The 24,437-nt window shown below is 36.8% G+C and overlaps 1 protein-coding gene across 4 annotated transcripts in view; it reads right to left on the bottom strand.

Annotated features, from left to right (window-relative positions):
- The window catches only part of ARAP2 (ArfGAP with RhoGAP domain, ankyrin repeat and PH domain 2), a 126,939-nt gene that overhangs the window by 32,717 nt on the left and 69,785 nt on the right, over positions 1-24,437 (bottom strand). For all 4 annotated transcript variants that reach the window (XR_014317470.1, XR_014317471.1, XM_082760165.1 and 1 more), the window contains exons 17-24: positions 24,176-24,278; positions 23,317-23,515; positions 21,249-21,312; positions 13,336-13,499; positions 11,113-11,325; positions 10,017-10,122; positions 9,104-9,251; positions 8,233-8,301 (exon numbers count right to left, since the gene is read on the bottom strand). Coding sequence is in view for 2 of the 4 variants with exons in the window: in XM_082760165.1 (XP_082616291.1) it covers positions 8,233-8,301; positions 9,104-9,251; positions 10,017-10,122; positions 11,113-11,325; positions 13,336-13,499; positions 21,249-21,312; positions 23,317-23,515; positions 24,176-24,278 (1,066 nt within the window). In the remaining 2 variants the exon portion in view is untranslated. The remainder of the gene's footprint in view (positions 1-8,232; positions 8,302-9,103; positions 9,252-10,016; positions 10,123-11,112; positions 11,326-13,335; positions 13,500-21,248; positions 21,313-23,316; positions 23,516-24,175; positions 24,279-24,437) is intronic.

The raw sequence follows: 24,437 nt of genomic DNA, 5'->3' as shown, positions 1-24,437 counted from the left end.
GTATAGTTAACGGCACTTGGCTGGGGTCATAGCATTGACGAAGGCATCTCTGCCTGATGAAGGAAATGCTCTTCCTTTTAAACAGCAGCAGTTTTAAACAAGAGTATATGGCCAAGCCCGGTAAAATTTAAAATGTGTGCATGAATATAATGCAACCTTCTGAAATTCTGAGTAATATGCACTTGGTATTCATGATAGAAGCTAATACTGTAAAACAGTATAAAAAGAGGAAGGTTATACTTTTTCAAAAGAACTTAGTATTAGCCCAGGTCCATCTCACAGAATCACAGAATTTCTAGGTTGGAAGAGACCTCAAGATCATCGAGTCCAACCTCTGACCTAACGCTAGCAGTCCCCACTAAACCATATGCCTAAGCTCTACATCTAAACGTCTTTTGAAGACTTCCAGGGATGGTGACTCCACCGCTTCCCTGGGCAGCCTGTTCCAATGCCTAACAACCCTTTCAGTAAAGAAGTTCTTCCTAACATCTAACCTAAAACTCCCCTGGCGCAACTTTAGCCCATTCCCCCTCGTCCTGTCACCAGGCACATGGGAGAACAGACCAACCCCCACCTCGCTACAGCCTCCTTTGAGGTACCTATAGAGAGCGATAAGGTCGCCCCTGAGCCTCCTCTTCTCCAGGCTGAAAAAGCCCAGCTCCCTCAGCCGCTCCTCGTAGGACTTGTTCTCCAGGCCCCTCACCAGCTTCGTCGCCCTTCTCTGCACCTGCTCAAGCACCTCAATATCCTTCTTGTAGCGAGGGGCCCAAAACTGAACACAGTACTCGAGGTGCGGCCTCACCAGAGCTGGGTACAGGGGGACGATCACCTCCCTAGCCCTGCTGGTCACACTGTTTCTGATACAAGCCAGGATGCCGTTGGCCTTCTTGGCCACCTGAGCACACTGCTGGCTCATATTCAGCTGACTATCCACCATCTAATATGTTTTGCCAACCAATCCTGCTAATGACAACAGGCACAGTCAGGGAAATGTTGGATTCCTCTTGGGAAAAATTGCATATAAAATCTCAAAACATCCTTGTAACCACCTAGAAGCAGCTTCATTAATCAGGGGGCTTTAAGCAATAAATACTTTGGAATAAAAGCAATTGCCCCAGCTTTGATCAGACTCACTCCCTTCTGTATTGAAGTGGTCCCAGACATTAAGCACACATGTATTTCATATGTTATGTGCAGATGGAATTTCAGAAAAATGTACTTTTAAATTGAAACGCTAGTAGCATTAAAATTGCCTGCTACAGAAAAATCGGTAACTGGCACAAAATGTTCCACAGCTTAATTCAGAGGGGGAAAATGTTCATAGTTGCAATCAAATTGCCACAAATGGCAATCAGGCTCTTGAGTAAAACAGCTGAGGAATGGAGTCCAAATAGGGGCAACAGGCTGACTGAAAAGAGAGAATGCATTTCCTAACCTTAAAGGCAGTTCAAACTTCAGTTTATCAATTATGAAGAAGTACAAGTTTTGTTCTAATGTCTACTGCTTGTTTAGAAAGTTAAAAAGAATAAGGCCATCATCTCTCTGAGGCAAGTGTTCCTAAATAACTAAGGTCTCCTGAGTTCATACTTGCTAGCTTGACTTGTCATCACTCTTTTTCCAGGAAATGCCACGCAGAGTAAAGATACCAGTGGCTTGATAAGATCCAAAATAATTTTCTAACTCAAACTCACCATTTCATGTTTTCTGATACAATATTGTCAAAGATTAATTAATACAATCCAGCAGCTCAATTACTTATTTTCCTCATAACAGATTGAGGAAACATGTAACAAATAGTGAAAACTGATGTTTTTCAAGTAGGAATTACTTCAGATGCCCAATTTTAAACTGCCTTAGTGACCAATTTTGTTCCAGGAATTTTCCATTACTTATTATCTTTGTAGGGAGAGAAACATCAATGACAGCTTTTGGTTAGGATCACTGTCCTGTCTGAGAAACAGAGAAGTCAATTATCTTCTATACTACTTTCCATTTTCTCCCAATTGAATCCATTTTAAAGCATAAAGCTATAAATCAATGCACACAATTTATAGCAAACATCCATTTTGCCTAGACAATACAAATAATATAGCATAAAATGTCTATTAAGACTTAACGGTAAAATATTTATAGAAAAGAAGAAGAGGGGGTAATTTACTGTAATGTTTTTTCATTAAAAGCCTATTTTTCTGCTTCTTTTTCACTTTGAGATTTTCCAATATACAGGTACTTCTGATGTATTCTTCCTTTGTGTAGCGGTTCAAATGGAAATCCATGCTGCTTGCCACTTTAATATAAATCTTTTGTTCATATAAGGTCTTGAGCAATGCAAAAAGGAACTAACCAGATTTTTTGGTCTTTAATTTCACAGTAGCAAACCTTAAAACAATCATTTATGTACATGCGTGCCCAAGGAATTCACTTTTTCTATTTAAACGTGGTACCCAAGGTTCCTTGGTGACACCTTGGTAAAGCTGAAGAGCTTTGTTTGTCTTATCAAAAACTCATCCAGGATATACTGAGAATGAGCCCACAGGCAGTAATGAGAATTCATTTTTCCAAGCCAGTGCCATAACAAATAGGTTCTAAGTTATTCAAGGTGATTGTAAAGTTGTGGAGAAGTGCACCTCAGGCAAGGTTAGCTCTCATGCACCAAAGATGTTCAGACTTTCACAGTTCCTCATGGTACACAAATGCAAGACCTCATAAAAAAAAAAAAAAAAAAAAAGCACAATGCTGAGACAGATATCATAGCTGTAGTGTAACAGAACTTTCTCTAAAAATTATCTGGAAATGCAGTATTGAATAGAGCAAACATTTACAGAGAACACAGGTGGGTAATGTGATTAGGTAAAATTTAATGTCAGCGATCATAGAATCATTATGGTTGGAAAAGACCTTCAAGATCATCTGGTCCAACCACCACCCTACTACTAACATCACCCACTAAACCATGTCCCTAAGCACCAAGTCCAACCTTACACAGCCCAAGGATGGTGATGCCACCATTTCCTTGGGCAACCTGTTCCAATGCCTGACTACTCTTTCTGAGAAGAAATGTCTCCTCATTTCCAACCTAAACCTCCCCCGGCACAACTTGAGGCCATTCCCTCTAGTCCTATCACTAGTTATCTGAGAGAGGAGGCCAACCCCCAGCTCCCCACACCTCCCTTTCAGGTAGTTGTAGAGAGCAATAAGGTCTCCCCTGAGCCTCCTCCTCTCCAGACTAAACAACCCCAGTTCCCTCAGCCGCTCCTCACAGGACTTGTGTTCCAGGCCCTTCACCAGCTTCGTAGCCCTTCTCTGGACACATTCAGGGCCTCAAATGTCCTTCTTGTACTGAGAGGCCCAAAGCTGAATACAGTACTCAATATGTGGCCTCACCAGAGCAGAGTACAGTGGAACAATTACCTCCCTGGTCCTGCTGGCTACACTATTCCTGATATGTTATATGCAGTACACCAAGCCCACAAACTCTCCAGTCCAGTTGAAACTCTCTGGTACTTTAAGTATTTAGCACTTATTTACTGCATCCTTTGAGGAACTGTTTTTTCCTCATGGGATGAAAAGAAATAGATTTTCAAAGTCGTACATCTAAATGCAACTCCTAGTCCATTTCTTTTTAGTTCTTTCTCTCCCTTTAAACTAAAGTAGGAAGTGACATTTTCTTCAGCTTTGAAAGTTCTATTTGTACAAATATTCTCTCTGAAACTAAAAGCTGACAATTCTAGCAATGTGTTAAGAACAAATGAGAAAAAAAATTGACAGTTGCATACTATATAATAACATAAAATTTCAGAGGCAGCAGTGAAAGGCCATCCTAAGTACTAGAAAGCACTGCAAATTATCCTTTTTGTATTTATGAAGTCTGGCTGGATAAGCTGAACTCAGACACACAAAGGAATACAAGAGTTAGGAGTAGGGGCAGACAACCCAAGAGGTATGTAGAACAGCTACCCAGTTGTGCAGGAATAAGGTTAGAAAAGAAAGCTGGACCAACCTGGAGTTAAATCTGGCTATGGATGTGAAGGAAAGGATTCTACAAGTACATAAATGGCAAAAGGGAGACTTGGGAAAACATGGGCTTCCTGCTGAATGGAACAAGGGAATATGTGACAAATTACATGGAAAAGGCCAGAGTATTCAACACCTTCTTTGCCTCCATCTTTCCAACCTTCAGGAATCCCATCCTTTTAAGTCCAGAGGGAAAGTCTGGAGCAAGGAAGACTTACTCTCGGTGAAGGAGGCCCAGATTAAGTAACACTTAAATAGTAATGGATATATGTAAGTTCATGGGGCCTGACAAACAGCACCCATGAATGCTGAAGGATTTAGATGATGTCACTGTAAGGTGACTCTATTTTTGAAGAGTCATGGAAACTGGGAGAGGATCCTGAAGACCAGGGAAGAGCAAATGTCAATATCATCATCAAAAAGGACAAGAAGGAAGATTCAGAAAGCTACAGGCTGGTCAGCCTCACCTCAGACCAAACCAATTGCCCTATACAGTGAAGATACAAGCAAATGAAAGGATAGCAGTATTTACCTCAGCTTTAGTAAAAACTTCAATGGTGTCTGCCATAACGTCATTACAGAGAAGCATACAAAATACAGAGTAAACAAGTAGACAGACTAAAAAGTGTCTAAGAAGTCAGGAGTCCAATAATCTTCACTAATGATCTTGATAATGGGACAGGGCACATCCCCAGAGAGTCAGCAGATGGTACTGAACTGGGAGCACTAGCTGATACATAGCTGATACAGATGAATCTCATGAAGTTCAACAAGGGGAAATGCAAGTCCTGCAACTGGGGAGGAGTACCAGCACACACTGGTTAGAAGGCAACAAGCTGGCAAGCAGTTTTGCTGAGAAGGTCCTTGATGTTCTAGCATTCAACATTAATGATCCAACACTGCACCCTTGCAGAAAAGGAAAACAGCCTCCAGGGCTGCATTAAGCGAAGCACTACAAGCAAGTCATGGGAGGTGATCCTTCTCTACTCAGGTGTGGCCTTGCCAGTACTGAAGTGCTGTGTTCAGTGTTGGGCTGCTCAGAACCAGTAAAGTAAACTACTGCTAGATATTAACTATGTGTTCAAACATCTGATGGGAAGGAATGAAGAAAAACAAACCACACTCTTTTCAAAGGTGTACAGTGACAGGACAAGAGGCAATGGGCACAAATGTGGTGTGTTCCCCACCACCCTGAAAAACACACATGAAATTCAATTTTACATATGTTTTTTGTCCTAACTGTGAAGGTGGTCAAGCAGTGGAACAAGTTGCCCAGAGAGGCTGTGGAGTCTCTATCCTTTGAGATATTCAAAAACTAACTAGATATGGTCCAAGGCAAGCTGTTCTCAGCAGTTCTGCATGAACAAAGGGGTTAGACTACGTGGTCTCAGCCTAGACAATTCTGTGATGAGATAGATTTTGTTTGAATAGGATTTGTTTCGTCTTTAAGGTTAAAGTGATATTATTTTTGGTAAAGAATTTAAAGCTTAACCATGTGTATTATGAGAATCAAGACTGAGTCTGTTAATAGAGTAGGTGCAACCATTAATTCAGAACAATGATTATTAACAGTAGAGAATTTGTTGTGATCAAAATAAGGAGAGTTAAAATTCCAATTCAATCTTTCTATAGCTTCACCTCCCATCAACTTGGATAGTCCTAGTGAAACCAATCCAAACAAGCCCAATTATTCATGAAGTTTACAATTTGATACTGTAGTTTTAAACTATAAAGACTAGTTTTGCTGGTAGCTTTTTATTAAAATCGGTGGCAATTTTAGAAAACCTAGAGATTTATTAAAAAAAAGAAATGCAAACATCCCTTTTTCTTCAATAGGCAGCCTTCCAAATGCAATACACCTCATAAAGGTGATTTTACAGTGTTACCTGGGGTGGAGAAAATACCAAACAAAACCATTTTAAATGGTTCTTCTCTTATACTCCTTGTAGCCCCAGTTTTAGCCAAACGCACCTAACCAGCAGTTGCTCCTAAGTTATTAAGTTACTCAGCAGCCTTTCAGTTTACTTTCTTATTTTTTCTCCATATCTAATTAATGTGTCTTTACTGTCCCTTTTTGTATCCATATAATTTCTCTCAGATCTTCCTAATTTCTCCAAAGGCATCATGAACATTTAACCATGAAAGCTTCCCAAAAGCTGCCAGGAAAATGTAAATAGTGTAACAAAGCTGTAACATTATTTCTTTGTTGTTGTTCTAAAGAGCATACAAAATAATGTAATGTACTTAAAAGTCTGTGCATCTCCACCATTCAAGATTTTATTCTCAAATATCAGTAAAAGGTCCTTTTCATGTAGCCAGGAATTAATAAATTCCATACTTTAACCCCCTACCTTGCAGAATGCTCTTAGAGAATATCTGTGTTGTTTTTTGTTTTGTTACATTATCAAGGCAGATGTTTCCATTCTGCAAGAGAGACGCTAGTAATGAACTTAATATTTCCCAGTGACTAGGCCACTACCTGTCAGGCACCAAAAGGAAGAAATAGGCATTCTACTTTTTACACACACACATTCACAGCAGTGCCACAGTTAGAAACCTTCATGCCACTCTATCCCAGACAAGAAGGAAATATGAAAAAAATAAGACTCAAGACAGCAATGCACAGAACATTCAATGTGGATCTGCAAGACTCCTTTCTTCAAAGACATAATTAAAACTATAACAAAACTTGTTGGTAGGGTTCAGGCAGCCCTACTTCTTTTCTGTTACCTTTCTATTAATTTTTAAAGCCCCATTGTGTTGGGTCTGTCTGAGCTGGAGTCACCTTTTCCCTGCAGCAGCCCACACAGTGCTGTACTCTGCACTCGTAGCTGGAACAGCATTGATATCACTCCAGTGTTGTGTCTATTGCTGTATAGTGCTGGCACAGCATCAGGACTCCTTCCAAGCCCCCAAGAGCCAGCAGGCTGGGGGTGGGCAAGTGATGGGGAGGGGACATTGCTGGGGCAGCTGACCTAAACCAACCAAAGGGATATTCCATAACACCTGATGTCACACTCAGCAATAAAAGGGGGGGCTCTCGTGGGGGAGGGGGCTGTTCCTCCTGAACAACCACTACGCGTTTGAGGCCCTGCTTCCCAGGACGTGGCCGAACACCGCTCGCTGATGGGAAGTAGAGAATAATTTTTCCTCTCTCTGTGCTTCCGCGCGGACTGATTGCTTCTTTTGTCTCTGTTTTTATTCCTCCCATTCCCTTTCCCTTTAATTAAACCTTTCTTATCTCAAACCTCGAGTTCTCTGTGTTGTATTTTCTCCCCCTTCCTCTTTGAGGAGAGGGGGAGTGAGAGAGCGGTTGTGGTGGAGCTCGGCTGCCCACCTGAGTAAAACCACCACACCCATATGCTCCAGAACTACTGCAAGACTCTCCTCGACTACTTCAGATTCCTGAATAAGTCTGTGAGCACCCTACACTCCCCTTTACCTCTGGCAATGACCTATCTTGGTCTAAGCTTAACAGTTTTTGCTTTAATTAGGATTGCACACAAAAGCAATTCAGACAGTGATATATACTATCACTTCGTTGTTTCTTACCAATTCTCATTTTATTCAAAAGTTGTTACAGGTAATACTGAACTCTAGAATATTAAGCAGCTTAAGATCTCCTGGTTTTGTATACTGTTTCCTGAAGTTCAGTTTGATTGAAGTAACCATGTTTGTATGTGTTTGAAGCATCCCACAATAATATTTATACTTTGAGGCTCCATATGTGGCCACAAAACAGCACGTGGCAAAAAGATTCAGATACTTTAAACTCATAGGGATTGTCATTCATTAACAAAGACAGACAGCATGTACCCAAAGGTCATGAAATAATAGAAGTATTAATATACACTTGAATTTTTTTAATATGCACAATTAAAATTCCACATGATGGGTCATCATTTTCACACTTGTAAATGTTGATCATTTCCTTCTACTACAATTTATGTAACATAGCAAAAGCACACGACCACTTCTAAGTTATGTTCTGTCCTAAACACTAGGATAATTCCACAGTATGCTTTACACAAAGTTGTTTTGCTTTAGCATTTTATGCCTCCTCATATGTTCCTTAGTTCTTTAGTTAACAACACTAGTCACTGTGCAAGCCCAGGAATATATATTTAGATATCCAGGTATATAAAAAAAAAAAATCTATAAACAACTAAATACTCTTTGTTAAAAGTATTTGCATACCAGTTTATTTTTGCCACTTACCTGAGTATCTTTCCACCTGGTAATAAAGCTGTTCTCTATATCCATTTGTTTGACCTGGTCTTCATTTATCTGTTTAAATTTGATCATTTTTGTTCAGTTAATAGCTATAAGCTAGTATAAAAAATGATACTATTAACTAGCAAACAGTATTTCAATGTAATAAACTAATAAATACAAATACAAGAGGAATAACAATTACTAAGAATACAAATAATTATGCTCATATAGTGAGCTGTGCCAGCTGTGCCAAGTAGTCAAAAATAGTCAGTCAGCGATGGGATCATTATGATAAACTTTACCAATACACATTAGGAGAGGATTGTATTAAAAACTGCCACACAGAATGTTACAGTGATACAGTACACTCTAAACCAAAATGGCTATGACAAATTGCTTCTAGTAGTATCTTTTCAATCCAGTTGGATTCAGTATGCTTTCGGTTCCTTCAAGGCTCAAGGAACCCAACACTGTTTTCTCTAAAATCCTTACTGTAATCACAGTTCAGAGACTCAGTTCTTCCATGCTTCAGTTCTGACCATGGCTATAAAAACTGAATTGAAGTATTACTTTTAATAGTTATCATCTCGAAATTTTCTTAAGATTGTCAGCAGTGTCAGCAAGAAAAGCGTGCACCATTCTGGAAAATATCTCACAGCAATCCTATAAAAATAGTAATTCCTACACAGACTAAGCTATCTAGAAAATGAAATTTAAAGCAGGCAATTAACCATGTCCGCTGAATTAGAGTTCAACATCCCTGCATCTCCTCAGACAGTATAATGAATACCAGACCATCTCTAACTTTAAGATTTCTATATTTTAGCATGTCTAATAGTGGAGCAGTCAGGCTACTTTCAATAAAGATACCTACATCAAAAAGTTGCACATAATTTTTAATTAGATCTTCAATTACATTGACTTCTTCACTAGTCTGCCCTTTGGTTTGAAATAAGCATGAAGAAAACACCATGGCTAGATTGTGAGGGTTCATATGATTGATTTCAGAACATTTCTGCACCCTGTTGAAGGAAAAATAAGTATATTTAGAAGGTTCCATTGTTCCCCTGGTTGTTTAAGGCTTTTCTATAGAACATGGAGTGCATTTCAAAAATATTTATTTTATCAGAAAAATAATATAGCTTGTTAAATAGCCACTATAGTAAAATAATGACCATTCCTACTTAATAATGCAAAACTCTGCATTTAACTGTATAAAATCATCCAAGTCACACTATTTTTATATACTTGCTACTGCTTATTTGATCTAGGAGTAGGAAAGACCTTTGTTGTTTAAACAACTCTGTATTTTGGGTATTCTCCACAAATACCTCAGTTGCAAAATGAAGCAGTGCTGAAATATTTGAAGGACTTTTAATCTCAAAATTACCATTTGTAATGTAGATTGAGGAGAAGGACATTTCCCCTGCAAAAAAAAAACCTTTTAATCTCAAGAACCATTTGCAACAATCCTAGGCTAGCAGATGGGATTAAATGAATTCACCTAAAGAAGATTCATCAAAAATTAACTTGCTCAGACACAAATACAGGCAGCCCTCTACCACTGTAAGGAATTTCCATCCCGGTATAGTTATCTACTACTAAAAATACAACTGAAAAAAAAAACACATTATATTTAATAGCCTTTAATTTATAATTAATCAGCACAACAAGTTAAGCTTGACACTTACTAGTTGATGAAATAATCCTAATTTCATTCTTGATAGAGTTATACTGAGAAACATTACAAAAAAAATTCTCTGCTACATTCTATCATTTGAATTTACCTGTAAAGATGTTCAATTAATGCAGCCAAAGTTGCCTTATTGACTGGTGGAAGCGTCCGAATGAAAGCTCCATACTTCCTTACACGTTCCTTTTCATTCTGCATATCTGCCAAAAAAAATAATCACTGAGCATTAATAACAATGTATACCAAAAACCAACAACAGTTCTCATTAACTGTTTCTGCACCATCTAGTCATTTAAAACTAGTTTATCAACCAACCTTTTCTTCATGAAGACTATACTGACAACCTACTATTAACAGAGTCTATTATTATACACTAGATCAAGGAAATAGTATCAGCAATAAGACACAGTTCTATATTTAAACTGCAGGAACTCATGCTTAAGACTAAATTCTATGAAAGTAATTGCTCTTTCCTCTCAAAGGATATTTAACTTTGCAATTTGTGTGTACATCTACGTACGTAGATGCTACTTTACTTGTAGATACTACTTTAACAGTGCCCAGAGGTAAGAAACAAAAACACCTTTTCATCTTTTTTATTTTTATTGAAGAAATGTCTCAAGTTCCAAAGTAGTTTACAGATCTAAATATGTAAGACTAGTAAGAGGACAGCAGAGGAGAGGAAGCAGTAATAAAGTTGTACAAAGCTACATAAGTGAAACAGTAGTAGACAATGATAGAAACTCCAGTATTGGGAATTCGCATTTGAGACACAGCCACAGCTCTCTACCTTTAAGTTAAGTCTGCTCTCTGTGTTGCATTGAGCACAGAGGCTATAGAGAATAATCACAACTGGGGCAATTGCAAAGTTTATGTAATGCTTTTTAATTTATTTTAAACATTTTCTTCTGAGTCCCTTATTTCTCTCAGATTTCTGAAAAAGAAAAACGGACAAACTCCTCATCTCTTGCAGTTGATTGTTAGCACTCTCCAAAAACAACCAAATGAGCCATGTTTTGATTTATTGGGTAACAGGAGTCTACTTCAGCCAAACTGTAAACATTTTTATCTGCTACAACTGTTCCGCAGATTGTCAAACAATACAGACAAGTAATTAGTAAAACCCCCAGATTTTGTAATGAGTATTTACAACCAACCTTTCTTGTATTGAGTGTTATTGCAAATATTACCTAATGCAGAAATCCAGAATGGATAAAGTTCTTTAGTGAGAAGAGCATCATCTATTTGAGAAAGAAAACTTTTCAATACATCAGTCACATCTTCAAGCTGATGTTTCCCAGCTCTTAGTTTAACACTCCTTGCATCTTTTTTGAAACTTTCCAGAAGTTCAGCCACATTAGAAGAATTGCCATTCTTGAGGTAGATCTGCTTGCTCCCTAAACCTAGGTTACAGAAATACAAGACAGAAAAATAAGTATCTATAAAGTTCGGTGCTCTTCTAAAAATTCAAACCTTATTACATGAAAAGCATGTCTGGCAGACAAACAGATCACATCTCCTACTAGTATCTTTCTGACCCTTTTCACATACATATTTTGTTAGAGAAAACACTGCCAAGTCTGCTCATAACCAACCAGACATCTTTGTAAATACACACATCATAAAATTAAGCAAGCCTGGGATCAGTTTCAGGAATGTTTTACAGGCTGTTCAAATCCCTAGATCTCCTAGTGACTTCCTAAATCAATGGTTTGAAAAGGCACGATTAATGAGAGAAGTTCTGATGTCATCTACACAAGCAACATGAATCCTTTCATTACTAGTACTTCCACTATTTTATTCCCCTACAATTTAGCTTTGCTTTGGACTCAGTATTGTATTGATCCAACCTGATGCACGTCTCTATTAAAAGGCTCAAGATACTGTTCCTGTTTTCCGATTTTCCTCAGGTTAAGGAAAATACCAGGCAATCAGTATTCTTGTATTTAATGACTGAAAACACCAAAGCCAACTTTAAAAAAATAAGTAATTAAATAAAAATATAGCCTAAAACACAGTCAAGTTATTGAATATAGCATGTGGAAATTTGATACAGATGTACGTTCCCATTCTTTGGCTTTGTTTCTCTTTGGAGAAGTTTCTCCTGTCTTCTCCACACTTGAAAAAAAGAGTATCATTTTATAGCGAAATTCTTTTTTCCTTATGCATTTGTCAAATATATAGCAGCATTCTGTCAAAACCTATGAAATCATGTCTTACATTCTTGCAATTCACCCTTCCTGTGATGTCCACAAGCACTATTGTTTGATATTACCCTTGTGTTCCTACTGTCATGAACAGCTGTGGCACCTGATATTGTCAGTCACCTGCAGGCCACAACTGAAGACAAAGCTTTGATTATGATGAAAATATGTACATCTACAAATAATGCATACATACAACTCCTTCAACTTTCAAATGAAACCTATAACACTCAGTAACCCTGATCCTGGGGGAAAAAAAAAAAAAAAAAAAAAAATCTATAGATGTAGACTTCCCGTGTTTCAAAAAAAAAATAAAAATCAGGAAATAAAATTTTAATCTAGAACATACACTAGCAATGTTTCTGATTGGGGGGCACCATTACCCTGCTTTAACAACATTTCTGTGCATGAAACAGCATAAACTATAGTTAGAATTATTCCTACTGCTATTAGTTAAAAAATAATGTAGCAAATACTTTTTCATGTTTTTTGACAACAGCTGCAACACAAACAACTATTTACCATAATGCTGTGTTGCCACGTTTCAAAGTTATTTAGTTAGATTTCAATCAATGAAACATAAATTAGGCCTTCTCATACTGACAGAGGTTACAGACACATTTATCCTGAAGATAGGTTTTACAAGGTTGGTATGTATTTAGTATTTCACAAGATAACTTATTAAACTGCAGCAGTAAAAACAACACACACACTATCTACATATGATCTAATGCTATGGAAAATTATGCTAGCAATATTTACTTAAGCAAAAAACAACTCCTTAGGCTCCTATTCTAAAAAAAAAAAAAAAAGCAGCCTTAATACTGAACATGATTTCACAGTTACTATCAGTTTTTCGCATTTTACGATCAGGCCATTTCTGTTCCTGCTTCACGAAGCTTATTTTTAAGGCTAAGGTGCTCTGTGCTGAGGCATGGGAGCCAAAAGCTGAGATACATCAGATAACGGCATCAATTTTAAAAATACAAACGTGTCTGTGAGTGAGATTTCTCAAGCTGTACTTCCACAGACTGCTTATTCTCAGATGCATGGCACTGTACTTCACCATCACATCAAGGAATGGTGGGGCTAACCGGAGATCTGGTTTTACTTTGGGTAATACGTAAACTTATTCAAAAAGATCTGAAGGTGCTGTGGTATAGGTATTATACAAATGATATTAGGTTGAATAAAAACTACTATACTTACCATACTGTGTAACAAATGCTATACAGCTGTTCACTATAATAGGAACATCATTTTTGCTGAGCTGCTGATCTTGTAACGCATTACCATCTGTACCCGCTGCTTTTTCAATTGCAGTATACCAGACCATGAAATCCAGCTTCGTATGGCCATGGATGTACAGTGTTCTGAAAAGTTTAAAAATATTTTGAATGCAGGAAAGAAAGAAAAATGTGATGATATTCTACAACAGCACAGAAGTTGTCTAGAGAAATATCGGAATAAGATAACAAGGCACCTTCCACCACACAGAATTGTGACGGTTGCCTATTGTTACAGCACCTTTTTCTCCAACTACATTTGTACTAGCAGTGTCACAATAAATCATCGAGGATCCATATAGAGACGTGTCACAAACCTTTGAAAAGACCTGAACAACATTTTAATTACTCTTCAGTCTTCCTCCTGCAACCTGCATTCATATGTCCAAGTCACAGTTAAGAATGAAATAAAAGATTTACAGACAACTTTCAAAACTAGACAAGACATACTTTCTTTTCTGTTTCCCACCCCCCTTTTCTATAGAGTAGCTGAGACATACTGAATTTCCTTCCTTCACCTGTATCGAAATCCTTGGGAAATCAGAGATTTAAGGAACTCAGGAACACATATGGAAAAACTAAGTTGAGGTAGAATAAATTAACACTACGCCTTAATTACTTGCTATCTCAAAGTATGGTCCTGCTCTGATTATTTAAACCTGCTACAATAACCTCCTGTTTAACCTTGTCAGAATAGCTTCTAGGAAACAGCTACAAAACTGAACAGTTTAAGAGTGCATGCTCACCCGTATGTATGCATATAATCAACTGTTTTAAGTGTTAAAATCTTACAATCTTACAATCTAAGCAATCTTACCAGTGGACCAGTAAAGAAATGCGTGGGAAACATTTTCCTCATGGACATTTTTTTTTTTCTAATTAGGAAAAGTTAGAATGTTCTCCCAAATTTCAGTGAAACTACTTTCCTCAAAATGTAAACAAATATTCTTTTTAATTATCTGGGGAAAAAGAACTTTATATAGTAGTGAAAGAATTGCTTTTTTTTTTTTTTTTCCCCATTTTTGATTTGTGTCTTTATTTTGCTTTTTCAACCATTTCCATTTTAGCATTCTTATCTTGACAGAAAACAAGGATGCAGTCAGTGCAACAAAAACAGACCCAAGATCTGAAGTGTCTCAGGATACACCATTCAGCAGCACAGTAAGGCACACTGAAACACTTCAACTTCCTGAAGTCCTTTTTAAAAAGTTTCTACTTTATGACTTGGAAAGTCATATTAATTACATATGCCTAGCTAATAAAAACTTTCAGCCTCTGTTTTCCATTAAAAGAAATCCGTAGTCCGTGTAAAGCTCACAAACTTGTACAACAAAATGAGTACGCCTAACTTCCAAACATTTTCTAAAGACCTGTTGGAATGGATCCGAGAGTGATTCTCAAGCAATGGCTTCCAGAAAACATCATCCTGACATGCTGCAGTATTGCCATAGCCATACAAAATCATAGAATCATAGAATCATAGAATATCCTGAGTTGGAAGGGACCCTTAAGGATCATCAAGTCCAACTCTTGACACCGCACAGGTCTACCCAAAAGTTCAGACCATGTGCCTAAGTTCACAGTCCAATCTCTTCTTAAATTCAGACAGGCTCGGTGCAGTGACCACTTCCCTGGGGAGCCTGTTCCAGTGTGCAACCACCCTCTCTGTGAAGAACCCCCTCCTGACGTCCAGCCTAAATTTCCCCTGCCTCAGCTTAACCCCGTTCCCGCGGGTCCTGTCACTAGTGTTAATGGAGAAAAGGTCTCCTGCCTCTCGACACCCCCTTACGAGGAAGTTGTAGACTGTGATGAGGTCTCCCCTCAGCCTCCTCTTCTCCAGGCTGAACAGGCCCAGTGACCTCAGCTGTTCCTCGTACGTCTTCCCCTCAAGGCCTTTCACCATCTTCGTAGCCCTCCTCTGGACACTTTCCAACAGTTTCATGTCCTTTTCATACTGTGGTGCCCAGAACGGCACACAGTACTCGAGGCGAGGCCGCACCAGCGCAGAGTAGAGCGGGACAATCACCTCCCTTGACCTACTAGCGATGCCGTGCTTGATGCACCCCAGGACACGATTGGCCCTCCTGGCTGCCAGGGCACACTGCTGGCTCACATTCAACTTGCTGTCTACCACGACCCCCAGATCCCTCTCTTCTAGGCTGCTCTCCAGCGTCTCATCGCCCAGTCTGTACATGCAGCCAGGGTTTCCCCGTCCCAGGTGCAGGACCCGGCACTTGCTCTTATTGAACTTCATGCGGTTGGTGATCGCCCAGCTCTCCAACCTGTCCAGATCCCTCTGTAAGGCCTTTACGCCCTCATTTGAGTCCACAACTCCTCCAAGAAGAGTTGTAAAAAAAGAAGAAATGTAACACTTTGAGTGGAAACAGTCTGTCAATTAATGTATTCCTTCAGTTCAATTACTCACAGATCAAAGATTAAGACTGAATTAGAAAAGACTTATGTTGTTTCTCAACACAAGGCATGCACACATTATGTGTACTACTGTCTTTTTCCCCTACAGACAGCTGTATTCACATTACAGCATTATGCAAAAGAAGAAATGGAAGCCTGAGTAATTTTATTTTATATTTTAATCTAAAGAGTTATGATATGTACAGGAAGTAGTGAAAATATTATCATTTCTAAATAAAAGAGGAAATTCAAGCCATATATCCATGAATGAGTAGTGTGGTAAACTTCAAAGCTATTCTTAGCGTATCTAGCTTTTTTTTCTTCACAACAATATTAAAGTCTCAATCACGTGCTTGTCAATTAACTGTAATGATATACAAATTACCTAAACTACGTCAAAAAGAACATCTTGAATTCTACAGATCTTCCCATCTACTCAATAAATCTGGAAAAAAAAAAAAAAAAGCAAAAAACACAACACACACTACTATCACTACTATAAGAATTACCCAGAGATGATGCCATCATTGTTTTCTAAAATTTGAAAAGGTGTCAAGTTAAACTCATAGAGGATGAAGTTTCTTAGTAATTATCAAAGAAAAGGGGACATCCTTTTAAATAGCGGTCCTATAGCACCACCATATTTATGAAAGAGTAGTTGCTCTTTAAAAAAAAAAAAAAAAGAAAAAAAAGAAAAACATGAAAGATCTTGCTGGTATTGTAGAATGTGGGTTGTTCAAAGAAGGCAACTACTTATTGTCCAAGAGTTAACTATTGCTGCCAAGTCAAAAAAAAATTTCCAGAGCAGTCAATCATGAGAGTCAGGTAAGTCAGGGAGCAATTCAGTATTTACAACACCATGAAAGAGAAGAAGGGAGAATGGGAAATAAAATTGATGCCAGACCCAGTTCAGAATTCAAAGTATTCAAAGTATTGTCAAACTGCTTAGAAACCTCACATCAAACTGCAGCGTTTTTGGCAGAAAGAAAATATACCTGGGATACATTTAAATCACAAGAACATGTAACAATGTACAAACAAGTACTTTAAGTATTCCTTTGAATTTTAACACTTTCAGCCAAACTTAACAACACTTAGAGGGCATTTATTGATCCCCATGAAACTGGAAGGTGGCATAAAAAGGAAAGGGCAAGTAGTTACTAGCAGAAAAATGAAAATCCCCTCAAAGCACAGTGGAAGTCTTCTACAAAACTTCATAAAGTAAGACAGCTTTGTAGAGTTTGCTTCTGCTGTTCATGCCAATGCCATCATCTCTGTCCACAAAAAAAAAATCTGTGGAAGTAGTAAAAATGAATACATAGATTTCTCACTGAGCAAACTGCAATTATTAATATACCGTTATTTATATACAGTTATATTTTATATAAGGTTCCAGACTAAGCATATATACACAGTGCACTGATGCCCCATGTACCATGATTGATCAGGTTAATGTAAGAATACTTCCAAGCTTACAGAAGTAATCATGTTTAAAATATTTTTTTACTGCAAAGATCTTAAAAAGATTACTTACAAAGATCTACTACAACCCATGCAGACTAACAACTACTTTGTTCAGAAATTCTAACCTAGAATGCATTCCTGAAATATCAACCAAACGCTTTATGCATGTACTACTTCCTCCAGTTAAAAGAAAAAAAAGAATACACTTCATAAAAACATTAGCAATGATAGTTACATATGAACAATAGCAGTGTTTGTTTGCCCTCTTAAGTGTGAAGCACACACCAATCCATACTTGAGAAATTGATAATTCAATTACGCAAGCAAACAAACAAGAAATCCCAGCAATACAGATTTCACAAATCTCAGTGAATTGAGGGAACTAAATTGGCACAAATGGTTGCAGGAGTCAAAGACCAGCTACTCTCAACATAAAAGCAGCTACTGTTATCTTTTCAACTTTATCGTGGACTTCCATCACTTTTTCCTGCACTGGTAACAAGACAGAAAAAAAAATACATGAGCACACTTCATCCACAACAGTGCAAAGGTTGCTGGCTGATCTTCAGGCCCATCTTAATTGGCATATCCTGCAAAGTCCACTGGTGTTTGCTATGTCAGTATTCTTTGTCGCAGAGCTCTGCATTGGGAAAGCAGTGATATTATGTGATTCCAGGTACAATTGCAGGGAGAAAGGCTGAGAAACAGATAGCACAGCCCAGGGCCCTCAGGCAACTTTGAAGTACATCTGAATCATTTGCATATTTCAAGCAAATCTACATGTACTAAAATGGTATGCAGTGCAATCAAATTATATAAGAATAATCAAGTTGCAACTAAACCATGGCAGTTTCAATAATAATTAGAGATATATAGCAATTGCCAGCAAATATTTCTTTAAAGGATATTAAGGGCCTTATATCCAGGACATATTACTAAAAGCACAAGTCATGTAACTCATCTGAGTCTTATGTTTAGATTATTTCTGGGTTCTAGAATTTTGTGCTCATAATTGCATTTTATTCTTATTGCTATAGTCAAAGGGTTAACAAGAAAATCTAATTATGGAACCATCAACATAAATTATGCCAGTTTGAAGGGAAGATTCATTATGTACAGTAAGAAAGCTAACTACAAGAGAATTGTAATAGGAATAAAAAAAACACCATTGCATGGATCAGATTATGATCTGAAAACATTCACACCTAAGTGAGCTTAAGAAATCACAGGAAAAAATATAAAGCATCTGTCTGCACAACTGTACTTCCTTGAGGTATGACACTGGAGAATTAGCAGTAAGTTACATATACTAAATATATATTTTAAAATGGCTGTATACAGTTATTTTCAGTGTAAGATCAAGTCAGTCTCACCTAACGCCTAGAAAGATCGTGGAGCAGAGCCTCCTGGAAACTATACTACGGCACATGGAAAATAAGGAGGTGATTGGTGACAGCCAACATGACTTAACTAACGGCAGACAGTGAACCTGACAAATCTGGTGGCCTTCTGCTGTGGTGGAGTTACAGCACTGGTGGATAGGGGAAGAGCAACTGACATCATCTACACCTTGCAGTCCCAAATCAATAGTAAAATCTGCCTACAAGTAGTTATGGATCAAATCAACATATGTACCCCATGATTTTAACAAAAGCATAACTGTACTGCTAAGTATTTTATTTTATTTAAGTTTTATTTGTTTGATTTATGATACTACAGTTATTTCAGCAGTAAGACTTGGAAACTGGTTCTGTAACCAATTATTTTGGTATGCAATCACTCCTAAATGAGAAGTCTGTTACAAGTTATCCTTTTGCCTACAGTAACCAACAGAAAATGGTCAAATAAAAAGGTGAACGATACACAATGCATGATCTCTAATTAATCAACCCAATGACTGATCCTTGGAAAAAAAATGCATGAGGATTTGTAATAAATGGGAAGTTAAACAGTGAAATCAGTAACAAAAGCAACAGAAGAACAGTATGAGCTTCAGTATGAAAATTCTCAAAGGACTTTCATAATTTCTTCTAATAAAATGCAGCAATATATGCTAAGACATCAACTTTTACTTCTGTAAGCAAGAGAAGTTGTGTATTTTTTTCCCTCCGTTTTCTAACTCTTCTTAATTCTGGAAAAAAAACTTATTTTGTTTTTATATTCATTCTTGACATAACGATTTTTGAGATTGTCATTTATCCTAGGTTTAAGAGACTAACAAATCAATGTGAGAATTGTCAATAGCTCAGTATATAGATTTATCACTTAAAAGAAACTATCTATGCCAAACTTGGCATTAGAAGATCACTGATATAAAATAACAGACAAAACCAGAAAAACCTAGGAACTATGATTTATTTAGATGACATTGACTTCTCAGAGATATTAACTAATTTACCTAGGGTTTGAAGTGGTACAAGGATTGCTGATTTTCTTTTTATATTAAAAAATGAATCTGAAGATAAAGGTGATTTGATACTTAGTCACATCCCACCCACATCCATTAAATTTCTCATCACTAGAGGATGCAATATCATGCAACTGTGATGAACACGTGGATACTTTTGGAACAATATCCTAAATAAGAATTAGTATATCAAAGCTCATATACCATATGGCTTTTAATGGTTAAGATAACATGAACATTACCCATTTATATTTTTAGGGAAGATTTCAGTGAAGAAAAACTCAACATATTCATAGTCACCATAAATCAGTCAGTGCCCTTGTTGAAATTATTTTCAAATATCTTCAATTTCCATTAGAAGAGTTCAGGGAAAACCTATCCTCACTTGACAGAAATATTACAATGAAAGAAATAATAAAACCGCTCCTGGAGCTTGAAGTTTTGCTCAGCACTAATATCTGTGAAATCAGGTACATGGTTTGTATTCATCTGTTGGACTGAACCTTGAGAGTAGGACACCTCAGGTTCCCTAGTTGGCTTGTGTAGCTCAATGCTGAATCTTTCAAAGCACTTCTTAGAGAGAAAAGATGCATCAACTAGGAAAAAGTGTTTGTTTCTGATTTATTTACTGAATTCTGAAACTTAAACAGTATCTTAGAAGGAATTAAAATTCAGAACACACAATTTACAATGAGTTTCTCCAACAAGTTTCTCTCATTCTAAATAGATGTCAAAGGCATCTGATTTTCATGTTTCCTCAACAGAGAGGCAAGCAATCTTCCTTTAATAACCTATTATCAACTGTTCAAAAGACTGTGTACACAAATGCTTGCAATACATCTTTGAAATAAGAACATCTAGTACAAAATAAGAATTATTTTCAATAACTTCCAGCTTTAAATTAGTATCCGTATATGATGGGTTCGTATGATACTTCATATATGAAGTGAAATACTGCACTTCACTTCAAGTTTCAGCATCCTATATCACAATATTTGATAGAGTTATCTCAGCAGAATACTAAGACCTACTTGGAGGCAGACAGATCATATTTACCTCTCAAGTATGTTTTTTCTGGCTAACATGCTGCTAGGTGAGATCACGCATTACAATAAGACTAACCAGGGGACTCACACATATTTCTTGATTCTGACCTGCACAGATTTAAGCATGAGAGCACAAAAAAAAAAAAAAAAAAAAGTAGTGATAAATTCTCCAAAGAGTTACCCTCTTCTTTACAAATGCTCCAGAGTACCCCTTTTTACATGGTAAAAAAAGTTAGGTCCTTTTGAAGACACCATTATTGGCAAACTAATCTGAATGGGAATAATTTTCTCAGTAGGAAAACTGCATTTAATTAAGCAGTATTTGTTAGCACTTCCTGACATGGGCATAAAACTTAATTAATACACAAAGCCTTTCCCTAATTTAAAAAGTCTTTAAATTTACTCTCTCTAGCAACTGCAAGAGAAAAAGCTCCACGACTGATCCGCAAGAATTTTAAGACATCAATATAAAAGTAGATCAAAGCTTTATTCAGATGGGAAGCTTACCTTCCTTTTTCAACAAGGAGAAGAACATCTATTTTTTCTCCATTTTGCATCACACTACTGATTGCTGAAAACAAAGCACACACACATTCAGATGATATACAAATGTATACACAGACATTTTCAAAATGATCTTCAGTGACAAAAGGAGCATCAAATTCTTAAATATTTCAAATATAGAATGCTGCTTGATAATAGGAGCAATATTCCACAAAAGACCATAATACCATCAAATTTACAGGAAAAAGCAATGCAGAAAATGATAAGGGTTAAAGAAGTACTTTTTAATGTGAATACATACTTGTACTAAAATTAAAACTCGTTAAAGATGAGTTTTATAGGACACGATTCAAAAGTAAAAGGGATTTTTGAATCCTTTGATTTGCATACTACTAGCTGCAAGTATTTACAGTAATGTATCTTAGAGAAAATTCAAGTACACTGTGGAGATCACTGCCACCCTTTTTCACATCATTTTATGCTATTTCTACTAAAATAAATAAATAAAAACCACTTCTGTGCTCTGTAAAACACCTAAGTTATACATAATAGAGACAATATATCTGGGTAGTTTTCCATAACAGTTCTTGTGAAACTATATCACAATGCACTATACTAAAGAAGGTAAATTAAGTCAAAACTTTGAAAAGGCTCAAAAATCCTTTCAATGTTTAGATTTTACAGATCATCCACATTTTATCTCAACTAGTCCTGAGACAGTAAAGTCCTAAACATCAGTGAAGTTCAACAAACATTCTGGTGTATGTCACATGATTTTATCACACTCCTGTCCTTATTTACATTTAATAAGTCACATATCGAGAAGATAAATGACTATTTCCACTGACAATTTATTATTTTGCATGTTTCAGTTACACAAAACAGCCTTCTTAACAGCAGAGAAGATTTATTTTGGGGAAAACAGAAATCAGAGAAAGTCAGAGAAAAGAGTATCAGTATATAATTTTTCCAAGAATAATAACTATTATACTACTATTGCCTAACAGTAAAAACACAAGCAAAAAGGATCTTCTACCCAAAGCTAAGTATTTGTGCTGTTTCTATATTTGAGATACAAGCAGATTTGGTTGCTCATATGATTTTAAGGGTAAGACCAAAAGTAATAACTGAAATAATTCTCTTACTGCCTTTTAATTCTGAATCGAGATTTTAAAGAACATTCGCTAGTTGAAAAAGACAGCTAAAAGAGTATTCCTGATTAAAGATCACCATGTAGTTAATCGAATGTAGTTAGCAAAAATAAGGTGGCAGTAAATAAACAGTAGAAGTCCAATGGTATTTAGGCAAGTTCCTTCAAAAGTCCACAATTTGACAGTATTTGCAAAGAGCATCATCAAGAAAAACCTAAATTAGCTTCCTTGTCTATGTTAGTTTAATATAAAACACTAGTTTATTTTCCTTTCTCACAGAACACAGGAAACAATGTTCCCTTGTTTTTTCCTTAAAAGGAACTAAGGCAGATACATACACAAAGAGGATTCAAAACAATTACAGATATTGATATAAAAATAGTCATAGGAGACCATTTGTATAAATATAATCTTTTCTATGTCATGATATTGAACAAAGAATATTTTTAGTCTCTAAAAAAAGGAAAAGTCTATTAGTCTGAAATAGTGCACCAAGAGAATTATATTTTTCCAGTGTATTTGAGTATTTTAAAACTAGGCCTGTCAATCATCTCAAGAAGATGTTCTGCAGTTAGCAAGTCTGCAGTGTCAAAAATATGAGACAATCCCAAAAGGTCATACGTTATTATTCCACTCTGTACTGCTGTAAGAAAGATACTGCTGCAACTGGAACAAAAACTGTCTTCATTCATTATGAACCCATGAACATCTCCAGCATACGCCACTAAGTAGGGGAAAAAATAAAAAATAAAAATCCAAGACCAAACTTCACCAACACCATATTTAGATGAGAGTTGCATCTGACTCATGCAAAGGATTGTTTGGTGAGCTCCCTTAATGTTCATGATTTTAAAATGTAACAGAAATGTCTTCAACAGTAGAACAATTCCTGAATTCTAAATTTTAACCAAAATTCTTACTTAGTTCTTGCAGCCTCCTTAGATATATGGAATCTTCTTGAGCATTCTCCATTTCAAGACAAAAGTAAAGGCTTGACTTCTCTATAGCAAACCAGCCTTTTCTCCACTGATCCAGGCTATGGCAATCCTTGTAGTACAGTTGGCCAATCAGGTCACAGTCTCTCTCTAGTAAGTGTTCAGCCACAGGGGGAACAAAATGCTACCAAACAAAACAGGGTGAGTCAGATGTAGAAAAAAACCCTCTTCCCCCCCCCCCCCCCCCAAAAAAAAAAAAAAAAAAGACACTGCAAACCTATAAGCTTGAAAGATGAAAGCTGCATTAAAGAAATAAGACTGTTGGGTTTATCATTCATAAAACTATACATACATTAACTTTAAACTATAAAAACAGATATAGCACATTTTTTCCATTCACACTCCACAATCCAAATATTTTTGCTTTTTAAACTACATTTAAGTAGTAATGTGACTGTTAACATTTGGTACTGTATCAAATACATTTATGAAATACTGCTTTATGAGTTGCGTTTCAGCAAACAAAAGAATAGAATGGCAAGCACAAACAACTTAACTGAAATAAATTCATATGGTTCATACCACACCAGTGCACCTTTAAGATATTCTTAAAGTCAGCATTAAAATGTTTCAATTCCTTTTCCATTTTACTGTATTATCTTGTTTCAAACATTAAATCACAGAAGTTACTTCTTCCTGCTGCACTAGAAACCACCACACACAAGACAGACCAGTGTTCATCAAGAATGGCTTCTCAGAGGACTTTAAGCTAACAATGAAACTTTATTCTTTGTGCAAAGGCTCCTGGCCTTCCTGGCCTGGAAAAGATAATTATCAGTATTACCTTAGCTATCGCCCAAGTCCATTTTCTTTGCGAATATGCAGTTTCAGCTCCAAACAGAAAAACACGTTCTGACATTAAATAGATTTCAAAGGTAAAGACGTCCCTGAAGCAAGCAGAAGGAAAAAGGCAGCTGTATTTAGTCTTCATAACAGTAGACACACACAAGTTCAATTTCTCCCTAGTTCCTATTACATTAGTTCATACATATGGAATGGAATCAATTTCTCCTCTGATCTTACATGTACAACCCAGCTAATAACAG

The sequence above is a fragment of the Aythya marila genome, assembly GCF_965140915.1.
Source record: "Aythya marila genome assembly, chromosome: 4".
Classification (NCBI taxonomy): Eukaryota; Metazoa; Chordata; class Aves; order Anseriformes; family Anatidae; genus Aythya; species Aythya marila.
The sequence above is the reverse complement of the archived record's forward strand: the minus strand, read 5'-3'. Positions and strand labels throughout refer to the sequence as shown.